The sequence below is a fragment of the Rhamphochromis longiceps genome, linkage group LG7, assembly GCF_057381845.1.
Source record: "Rhamphochromis longiceps isolate RC_006_pf linkage group LG7, R_longiceps_female_GT1.1, whole genome shotgun sequence".
NCBI classification, from domain to species: Eukaryota; Metazoa; Chordata; class Actinopteri; order Cichliformes; family Cichlidae; genus Rhamphochromis; species Rhamphochromis longiceps.
In genome coordinates, this window is record NC_140563.1 from 46,934,853 (window position 1) to 46,946,863 (window position 12,011).

Consider the following 12,011-nt stretch of genomic DNA (forward strand, 5'->3'; position numbering starts at 1 on the left):
GCGTTACTTGTACTACGTTGTTTTGTGGCCACTCATGGTCTACACACGTAGTGTATGGATAACTAAACATGTTTGATCTGGCAAAGCGCTTGTGCCTGATGCAACCTTCCCAATACCAACACCACCACTGGGAGTAAACGAGCTTGTGACCACCTGATGCAGCTTTCAGGTAACTGCTAATAGTTAAATGGCTAACACTGACGTATGCACAGGCCAGGTTAATATTTATAATACCTCTTCAGTACTTCAATGTTGCTGAAACTGAAGCTTCATTGACCTTTCCAAGTGTTGCTTAGTGTTTTAAAGGTCAAAGTTCAACTGCTAGTGATGAGACAAAGACGGTAACATTGATATTGACCCATATGGAAAAGATATATATAAATCTTATAAAGTTTGTATCTGTCTTGTGTGAAACTTGTATGAAAAGCATACAAGAGTGAAAACAGATATAAGATCCCTTGAAAAATTATATAAATGAAACTTGTATGTTTTGGATGCTTACTAAAACAATGTATGAAAGTAATTAGAAAGTGGCCTCTTTCATGAGTAAATCATATAAGTTTTTACTATTTCTTTTCCATATGGGGATGCTGCTGTAAACAAGTTTCTAATCGAACAGTAACTTTTAGTTTTGACAACGAGTGAGTAAGGATGCAAATGATATGTTACTTTTTTTTTTAAAGCAAAAGATAACAATAAGGGTAAAATCCAATCACTGTACAATTCTGTTTCCCTAAATTATGTTTAATTACTTGACAGTGACTTTCAGGAACGTTTCACCTCAAGAAAGACAATCTACTTTCTTCTAAATTCTTCTAACACCTACCAGCATGGGTACATTACACGCAACATGCTTTAATAAGATGACTTTCCCAAGATGATGCATTTGTTTAAATGATCTAAGAGTCCTAGCTCCTTGCCTGTTTTTACACGGCTACAGTTTAGTTCAGCTATTCCAATAAAACTCTACAGTCAGTCTCTTTTTAAGCTGATGCGTAAGGGATGTTAAGCATCATCGTCTTCTTAACTATTACAAGTCTGATATAGCTTCTGAAAATTTGAAGGATGACAACCTCTTTTCATTTCATTTATTTGTTCATTTTCAGGCACAACAAATACCTATATTGAACATAAAATGCACAAAACAAAAAACAAAAATTGCCTGAAAAAGGAGTGGGACGAAGAAAACTTATTAAATCCCACCCCTATACTCACTCATCAACAAAAAAAAAAAAAACTTCCCGCAGCTACGCCCATCATTGCATACAGACCCATCAACAGCCCCGGGCACATACAAGCATCTAAACGGCAGCTCGCAAACAACAATTAGAGCCTTCATAACTGAATACAGAATATATAAATTATAAATTGCATTACCACAGGTAACAGGCAGTAATAACTACAAGTAACAAACACACATACATATACACACATATATATCTACACACACATGTACATATATGTACATACATACGCACACTTTTTTTTTTTTTTTTTGGAATCCATACCAGCAATGGTAAGAGGACAGACATTACAGAGCACACTAAAAGCATCATTGAGTATACTGTGACCAGACCAACTGTTTGTAGAGAAATTTAAATCTATGAATATTTTTGCATTGTTTCAATTGTAAACTCAGACTGTTCCAGATTTTCACACCACATACAGACACACAAAAGCCTTTACGGGTTGTTCGAGTTCTGGGTAATTTGAATTCTCCAAAGCCTCTCACATTATAAACCTTTTCTCGAATTTCAAATCTAGTTTGTAAATTTGCCGGTAAAAGTTTAGTAAAAGCTTTATACAAAATTATGGATGTATTGTAATTAACCAGATCCTGGAATTTAAGTAACTTTGCCTGAAGAAAGAATTTGTGAGTATGTTCTAGATAACCAGCCTTGTGAATAATACGCAGTGCTCGTTTCTGTACTGTGACTAATGGATTAGTTGTATTTTTATATGTATTTCCCCACACTTCCACACAATATGTAAGATATGGAAGAACCAGGGTACAGTACAGAGTACGAAGTGCATCTTTATCAAGGTATGGTTTCACTTTGTTCAAAACTGCGAGGCTTCTGGAAATTTTGGTTTTTATGTGTCTGACGTGGGGTTTCCATGAAATTTTGTTATCAATTACGACTCCCAAAAATTTGTTTTCACTCACATTATCAATTGGTACACCTTCAATGATAATTGGTAATTCTATATTATATTTTAAATTACCAAAAAACATTGCTTTAGTTTTATTTATATTTAATGATAATTTATTTATGTCCATCCATTTTTTTATTAATTTTAGCTCCCTGTTTACGGTCATTACAAGATCAGTATAATCATCGCTACTGAAAAATATGTTGGTGTCATCTGCGAACAGTATGAGTTTAAGTACTTGAGAAACATCAAAAATATCATTTATGTATACATTGAAAAGTTTTGGTCCCAACACTGACCCTTGGGGAACACCACATGTAATACCAAGTTTCTCTGAATGGTAATGCCCTATGCTAACATATTGTTCCCGACCCGTTAGGTAACTTTTTAACCAGTTACCAGCTTTCCCTCGAATACCATATCTTTCCAATTTATCCAATAATATTGAGTGATTGATTGTGTCGAAGGCCTTTTTGAGGTCAACAAAAATACCAACTGCATATTTATTTTTATCCAGTGTATCAGTAATTTCTTCTACTGCCTCAATTATCGCCATTGAAGTGGTTCTTTGCGTTCTGAAACCATACTGACCAACCTTTATTATTTGATGTTTTTCAAGGAATTTTTCTAATCTTGAATTAAAAAGTTTTTCTAGAATTTTTGAGAATTGAGGCAGTAGAGAAATAGGCCTATAATTGGTAAAACTGTGTTTGTCATTACTTTTATATAGTGGTATTACTTTCGCAATTTTCATTTTTTTTGGAAAACAACCGGACTGAAATGATAAATTACAGATATATGTTAAGGGACTAGCAATATTCAGAATAACCTGTTTAACTACAGACATATTTATGTCATGATAATCCATTGAAGACTTACTTTTACATTTTAATGTGATATTTATTACTTCTTGCTCATTTGTAGCTGAGAGGAACAGTGAAAAGGGATTTGATTTTATATTACTGATATTTTCATTTTTATGACACGGGATGTCTGCTGCTAGTTCAGGGCCAACATTTATGAAGAATTTATTGAACCCATCGACAATATTACTCATGTTGTGATTTTCACCATTTGCATCAGTAAAATATTCAGGATATGATGTTCCAGAAGATCCTTGTTTAATTAAGTTGTTTAACACATCCCAAGTTCCTTTTATATTGTTTTTATTTTCATATAATCTTCTTCTATAATAAAGTTGTTTGCTCGTTCTTATAATATCAGTCAATTTATTTCTATATGCTTTATATCTTTGTTCCACTTCTTTTGTTTTTACTTTGATGAACTGTTTATACAGATTGTTTTTCTTTTTGCAAGCATTAATAATTCCTTTTGTGAGCCAAGGACTTTTTATCTTTTTTTTCTTTGTCATGTGTTCGTTTACAGGACAATGTTTATTGTACCACATAGTAAAAATATCTAGGAAATTATCATAAGCCTTGTCCACATCTGACTCTTCATACACCGAATTCCAATCTTGTTGTGCTAAATCGAAATTGAAGGCATGAATTGCTTCTTCATTTATTGTTCGCTTTGCTATCATGATCTTGGTATCTATTTTTTTTTAAATCACAGTCACACAAAGTAAAAACTGGTAAGTGGTCAGTTATATCACAGACAAGCAGGCCACTATTAATTTGGAAATCCATGACATTAGTAAAAATATTGTCAATAATAGTGTCGCTATGTGAAGTTATTCTGCTTGGCTTTGTTATTGTTGGATATAGTGATAAGCTGTACATCGTGTCAGTAAAGTCACACTTTGAGTGGAGCAGCCAGCTAATATAAAAACATGTCAGAGCACACTGCTTTAATATCTGCTGTATGACTCAAAACATAAATACTCTAAATAGCTCTAGCTGTTCCATCAAATGTGTATGAATCAGTCTTCTTTTTTCTTTTTTTTAATGAATTCTTGGATTTAAAATTTTGATATATGAATCTGGAAATCATGTCCATTTGGTAGTAAATCCATTAAAAAACATTTTAAAAAAGAGTTTAGATTTTCTTTTCTTATCCATTCGTCCCCTTGTTCCAGATGGGAGTAAGTACGGAATGGCCACAATCTTTGTAGACTATAATGGATTAATCCCAGTGGCTCTAATTATCCCCTCACTTTTCCATTAACACCAAAATAAGTATGACATACATGGTACCCTGGAGATTCAACGTAATAACTTTTATCCCCTATTTTTATAACTGTTCTTTTCAACTGTAGTGAACTTTTGTTTAATACTTTGGTTTACGACTAAACAGCTGCAGCACTAGTGACATTTCCACCAGCCCATATTGTTATTTGCATCTAGTTTGCATTAGCAGTAATGCAAACTAACTGCTCAAGTACAAAGGTAGGCATACCAGCTTAAGGTTCGTTCAACAGTGTGTTGAATATATGAAGGTGTAAGGCTTTTAATGGGGTAAAAATGAAACTTTTTTTTTTAGACTGGCTCGGTCAACTAAGAAGGAAAGCAAGGCGAGCAATGTGATGTGAGAAATCACATGACTTTCGCATGTGACAAAAGTGAGGACAGAAGTCAGAGCAGTGAGTAAGCAAGGCAGAGAAAGAGGCGCAGAAAAGGGAGCAAGCTAAGATCAAGCTTTTCCACTATGAACAGATATGCAGGTGCGCAGCTTTTTTAAGACTCCTTAAAACACTGATATCCCCTGTGTGTGTGTTACAACTGATTCTAATTTGGAAGAAATTCAGCTTCACTTTAATTAACAATTATCAACCACTTCTTACACCCCAAGTGCTATTTTCAATGCTTAATAGGAATTATACATAGGAGACCTGTGAGATTTTACAAATAAGAAGTGTTATCATCATAAGTGTATGCTTGATGTGTGTGTGAGTATGTGTAGGCTACATTTGTTGTGCGTAGAAAGAGATCCCACAGCACTAACATCGCTCCGAAACTGGCCTCTATAAGATAAAGAAGTGGAAGTACTGAAAGTCAAAGACATAATCTAGCAGATTCTTACTTCATAGACTGAGACTACCTGAAACCCGCTCACTTGGACTTCAGTTAAACAAACAACATTGCGAGATCAACCCCTGTAACACAAGGCACTGCTAAATCAAACGGCATATACAGCAAGACATAAAAGTGACTATAATAAGAAATAGATATATCAATAGCTCAATGAATGCATCATTTTTCAGTTTCAGTTGTGTGACGCTGTCGTTGTGTTTCAGCACCTTATCAATATAAAAGAATGAAATATTTATAGTTTCAGGATTCAGTTAATCACTATGAGAAGAGTGTATAGAGTACAACAGGCTGATGCACAATTAAAGCTATTAACAGGCCATTTGTGAACATAAACAGCCGGCCAACATTGTCACCAAAGCAAGCCTTGCCACTTGGCAGCCATCTCTAAACATCTCTGGGTTCTTGTTTGGGTAGTTATGTTGAATCTAATTCAACCTGAATATTTAGAAACAAGTCTACAGTTAGAAAAAATAAGCAGAAATATCAACGTGTGACTTTTGTTGTTGATTATTACATTAACACAATTTTTTAAACAAAACAATGGATGTGTAAATGTGTAAATGATTATCTTTTTTTCTTTTTACATAACAAAGATACGATCATTAGATCAATTCGTGCCTTTAAACACATGTAATGCAGAAAAAATATATTTCAGACTTAAGAAGTAAAAATGTTTCATTACAATTATTTTTTCATTTTGTTACTTACTTTTGCAAAATAAGGTTTTGTAAAAATGTAAATATGTTGTATTTTAGTACATATAAACGTGTTTACACCGTATATAAAATATAAGAAATGTACATTTTGGTCATTTTCTTTCTACTACTCTAAAAGAAGGCCTCCCGAAATCTCAGAATATACCAGTGCATGAAATATTACCTTGACTTTCTTTTAAAGTAACATATAAAGAAAAATGTCTAGCACGTGTTAATATGCAGGATATATCTCTGCATTGAAAAATAGACAAATAGTAATAAAATTCTTAGAACAGTGACACCACTGCAACAGGAAGAAATCAATAACCATAAAATGTAATTAAAAAGGCTTAGATTGTTATCAGCTTTATTGGACCTTAGTGTGCTAGTCAAAGAGAGTTATTATCAGTGTTTTAGGCTGCCGTTAGCAGCTTGTAAATTGGTGAGGTAATGCTAAAATTTCATGCTCTACATGCTTGTTTTATGGCTTCAGGTAACTTTTTTGCTCCGAAAGCCTAAATGCTGCCACTGTTCTCACTACACTGACTCAATGTGTTTGCGTGATCGTTATCAGCTTTCATAGATCTTCTTAAATCAATGAAAAAAAATACCATTTTCACAAAGGCCAGATTATATCAGAGTTGGATGATGTGAGTAGATATAAACGTGGAGTTTGGATGCTGGCAGTTTGGATAGGGGAGGGGTAGCAATGAAAAAAAGGTGAGTTTTCTCTGTGTCAGTGATGCAAACGTAACTCAGAATATACAGCGTATCTTTCTCTCTTACACATGTTTGTGCAGAGTAAAAGGCTCTCCCCGGCAGTGGCAAAAACATCTGTCAAATACCTACTGCAGTGCCTGAAAGGCCTTTTCACGTCAAGTCAGCTTTAACCGAAAAACGGAAATTTTCGCTATCGCTTCCACCTCTACATCCAATATTGTCTTTCCCAGCTCCCGACTCGTGTCCTGCTGAACCAAACCCAACACAATCCCTCTCCTGTTTCCCCGTCTTCCACAGGCTCGGTTGATACGTTAGACTTCCACACACGTGCACAGTGAGATAATGCAAATGTTGCTATAAATAGGGACAACAGTGCTGACAGTAGCACTCTCTCAAGTGAGATATCTCGGTGTAATTTTCACCAGCACACGCCGCCACACATAGTCACGCTGGCAAGAAAAATCTACTCGTTTGCTGCGCTTCATCATAGTGATAGTCCTGAAGCAGCATATAAACACTTGAGATGCAAAAGCAAACACAGATATGAGCTATAAGGGGCTCAAAAATAGGACTGCTCCACACAAACCGGATCAATATGCCCTAAACATCTTAAACAAATGTGCAGCCGACTAAACAGCCTGAATCTGCATAATACTCAGGTCTGCTATATGAGAGCCCCTGCGGCTCATGTATAACATACAGGCATTATGCCACACTATGAAACCCTGCGTTATTGTGTGTATGTATCTAACACACAACACATATTTCACGATTCTCTGACAGTTTTTCATAAAATCCACTAAAAGCACAAGAAGACTGTATTTCACATGATAACTCCCCTCTATATAAAGCAACTACAAGCCCGTAAAGCTTACAACCTCAACTTCCAGAGCACAATGGAAGCTGAGGCGAAGACCGATGGGATGGAAAAATAATTGAGATGGATAGAACACAGGAGCGACCCTCATCCTTCATCGCTTTCATCCTCTTTCTCACCTTCCAGCTCTTGATGAATGACACCAGTAAGGTTGGGCTCTTCGCCCCACCAGAAGATCCACAGCTCCTTGGCATCGGGCTTGATTTTGCGTCGCCACACGCACAGCAGGTTGGACTGCACGCAGCGCATGAAGCTGCGCAGAACCGGGTCGTCCTGGGCCGGGGCGGAGATCACGGGCCCGTACTCCCCGCCGCTGGAGAACCTGTAGCAACGCCATTTAATGCCCGTCAACTCCGCCTGGAAGAGAAGAGCAATTAAAAGAACCTTAAATCTTGTATTTGTAATGCATTGTTAATACTTACAGTAAATAATAGAGTAATTTCCCCGTGGCTTCAGTGCAAACACAGTTAAATGCAATGTAAAATAATTAGTTCATTTATAAGTTAATTTAGCAAGTAATCTTTTTAACAATTCTTTAATCATTTCACTTTTTTTTTCTCTTGTTCTCTGGTGCGAGCCTCACCAAAGCGAGCGGATTTGCCGTTTCACGCTTTTTTTTATACTTCTGCATTGAATATTTTTGCATTTCAGGCCAGACATTACAGGATGCTGTCTTGGCTTCAGTTAAAAAGCGACGGTTGGTTTTCTTCTTTTCTATTTTTGACACCGATATGAGTTTATATCAGGAGGAAAATTAACAATCTTGCAGTGTGTTGCACAGAGAGCAATCTACTGCTTGACAACAACAAAACCAAGAAACTGATTGTTCCATGATTGAAAAAAAAAAAAAGGAGGCAAAGACATACACGCACACAGCAGCAGAGCTGAGCTGGAGCATGTGAACGCTTCTAGATTCCTGGGAATCGTTAGGACACCGACATGACACATTTACACCCTTGGAAATGAATGTTCTTCGTAAATCACGCACAAGAAAAAGTCATTTGGAAACATCACAAACTTTGATAGGTTGTGCACAGCCCAGGATGGGAAGGCTCTGCTGCATGTGATTAAAAATGCTCATAATATCATAGGTACCGATCTAGCGAACATCAGCGATATGCTAAATGACAATGCCCAACCCAGCCGCAGCCTGTTCACCCTGCTGCCATCTGGCAAGCGATACAGATGTATCCACTTCCGTGCCACAGAAAGTAGTTTCTTTCCCCGGGCTGTGAGATTACTGATTTCATCCTCCACACTTCAGCACAGATAATAGCTTTACTTTTCATGACTAAATTATTTATTCATTCTTTTTCATTTACCTTTTGTTTTGTTTTGTTTTGTGTTTTGTCGGCTGCATAAATGAACTACAGTTGAACGTCTTGCAGAACGATGATTAAAATGATCCTGAGTTTAATAAATATCTTTTTTTTAATCATTTATTAACTAATAGTTAATGTGCAATACTGTTGTAGTGAGGATTTCTAAAAACATCAGCTTCTAAATAAACCATTATTATATAGAAGATGAATTAAAACGAGCATTATGGATGAACCCATTAGGTGTGATTTTTAACAGTGACCATATAAATGGTGTTATCACATCAGACATTGCTGATTTAATCAATATCTGCACATGTCCCGTCCATTCATTTTCTATTTTCGCCGGCTTCCTGTTTACACGGCTATGATCGTTGCGTAAACAGTTAAAATTATTTAACGTGTCCCTGTTGTGTTGTTGTAACCTTATTTAATCGATGCTTTCACTCGCCGCTCTCGCCGCTGCTGGTGCTGCTGTAAAGATAGCATAAAGAGTGTGTAACTACTGCAGAGAGACGAGCTGGAGAGTGACAGGGAGACGTAAAGGATGGCCTTGAGTGAAATGCATGAATGAACTACTGCAGGAGTGGCGGCACTGAAATGCAGGCCAAGCCAAAAGCGAGAGAGACATGAAAAGAGGAAACAAGTGTCAGGTTCAATGGCTGGAATCTGGCCCAGCAACTGACATCTTCTCCATTTAGCCTAATGAGATAAAGGGTGTTTCTGTCGCCTGCTGCAGACTTGCAACTTTGGAAACGTCTCCTCCATCAAAGCCTGACAGGAGACATAATCCTGTCATAATGCTGATTTTTTTTTTTTTTTTTAGGAGCACACACATAGTGTGGGTAAAGAAACCAAAACACACAAATGTCAGTGATCCTGTGATGATCACGTGTGCTCCGGAAACTATATTCTGATCTTTGTTTGGGTTTTCGTGTTTGCATTCGAGCATGAATGAGCAGAGTGCACAAAGGCATTGTTGAACAGGACAGAGATTTGGCAGGCAGAGGGAAAATCTCCGAGTGTGCTGCGCTGCCCTCCTCTCCTCCCCTGTGTTCACCCAGCTGTGAGGATCATGTTTGGCACACTGGCCCAGGCACCAAGCCATCCAAGGCCAACGAAGGGAAGAAAAATACTGACCCACTTTAACGCAGACACAGGTAGAAAAGAGCAGCTCAAAGGAAATTAAAGCCCGCGGTGTCTTTGAGTGGGTGAAGAAAAGCAGGCTCTACGGTTGTGATGATTGTAAAAAGAGGGGACAAGGAGGCTTATAGAAATGTTAAGTGTGTTTGCAAACTGGCGACTACTCTCTGCACCCAAATAAGAAGCTAAAAAGAGAAAGCAAGGACTCTGAGGAAGGGTCTGTATATGCTCAAGTATTCCTAACGAACATATCCACATTACCTACTGGCACACGTCCTAAATTGTGAGCGTACAATAAAGTATGCATTTGGCACGCAGGAACATCCTCGCAGCAAAACAAACCCATAATTACGAGCGCGTCCCTTCTATAACGACAGCGCGTGTAATAGAAGATATAAAAATTGGCGCTGTGATAAGCCGAGCCCTAAAATTAGCCGTGACAAGGTCAAAGATGCTGTTTGTCCCAAAGCAAAGAGGAAGACATCTGCTTGCACTGCCTCGTCACTCCCAGTCAATGTCAAAAGTTCCTCCACTGTTTGGCACAGCTGTCTGCTGCTTCTACTGAATCAGGAGCTCTGAGATGATGGAAGCAAAGTGTCAGAATATATATTTACAATGGCGGCATACCAGCGAAACGCACGCTCCCGTGAACGGATTCTTCAAACGGCCCCCTTCAGACATGCTCCGCTTAGAAGTCTGCACAGCAATTTATAGCAAAAGTTGGAAGAAGTCACCTTAATTTCTGCCAGTATAATTCTAATCAACTCAAGGCGCTTTAGATTTTAAGGTAAAGAGCCAACAATAACACAGAGAAACCCCCAACAATCAGACAAAACCCAATCTGTGTGGAGAAGGCTTAGGTTTTATCAAATAATGAGCTTTTTTGGTTTGTTTTTTGTCTTGTTGGGCCAGAGTGCGCTGTCAAAAGGTGCTGTGTGCTTCTTGGCCATGTGGCAAGTGCTGCTGAACTCCTGTGGAGGATTAGCTGTGGCACAGTTGAAGGAAGGGGGAACAGAGCTGCGCTCATACGCTGGCGGGCACATCCAAACACATGCCTGCACACAAACACTGGCATGCACACACACTGCAGCTGTGATGATGTGCAGACCAGAAGTGCTCGAAATAAAAAAAAAAATTAGAAAAAGAAATCACTGGCGTGCATCGGGAGGCGGACATATTTTCCGACTGATGTCCAGTTATTTTTCAGACGTGACAGCTAAGATCTGCTCATCTATCTGTCTGTGCGCGCGTGTGTGTTTTCGTTCATTTATCGGCTACGTGCGCGTTCGTCAATACTGTGTCCGTGTTTTTCTTTAATATATGAGTTGTACACGGAGGCAGTGATAGCTACACTCTTGCTGGATGATAATGATCTCTCAGCACTCTTCACCTTCTCTATCAGACCTCCGAAATCAGTAGCAGTGCTAACAAACAGCTAATTCTCATATTTGTATGAATAAATTACCACTTGTAACACATAAGAGAAAATCTGTCAAGCATGTGAATTCAACTGATATCACAACTGAGTCTGGAGACAAAGAGCGGAGCTATTATTTGCTACTCCACTGACAAATCAGTGTTGCTGAAGAAAATCCAGTCACAAAGGACAAAAAAAAAAAACGGTTATTTGACTCATTTAAGTATAATTCTGTCATCGCCGCTCTTTAAAGGAATGGGGGGGTTAAGTTCCTGAAGTGCACACCAAATCAGAGAATGGATTTCAACAACAACAATGTGCTGTATGAGTAGAGCAATTTTGGTGCTAAATGAGGCAAAACTGTAAAAACATGTTATAAAAGAACGGATTACCCAATTGGGATTCGACTCTCATCAATCTGAGAGAAATTAACTAGGACAAAAATGTCCTTTTGTGCCGTCGGCGCACTTGGTTCGACTGTCAGTCTGCAAGCCGGCAAAAAGAGCACAGCAAATATGTATTTGAAAGCAGCAAATTCCTCATCACCCGTCGGAGTAGAAAAGAGCAAATCAAAGATTATTCCAGGCTGCAGTCTCTGTCTATTTTAAACACTACCACGGGGAGGGGGAAAAGGCAAAGGGGTCAAGAAAAAAGATGGGAAGATTTTGTTTCACTGTCAATAAAACCCTGCAC

At 38.0% G+C, this 12,011-nt stretch overlaps 1 protein-coding gene across 7 annotated transcripts in view; it reads right to left on the bottom strand.

Moving 5' to 3' along the window:
• LOC146666110 (mediator of RNA polymerase II transcription subunit 13-like) overlaps positions 1-12,011 on the bottom strand; it is a 90,250-nt gene that overhangs the window by 61,860 nt on the left and 16,379 nt on the right. For all 7 annotated transcript variants that reach the window (XM_085413938.1, XM_085413937.1, XM_085413933.1 and 4 more), the window contains one exon: positions 7,559-7,796. In XM_085413938.1, the coding sequence (XP_085270064.1) occupies positions 7,559-7,796 (238 nt within the window). The remainder of the gene's footprint in view (positions 1-7,558; positions 7,797-12,011) is intronic.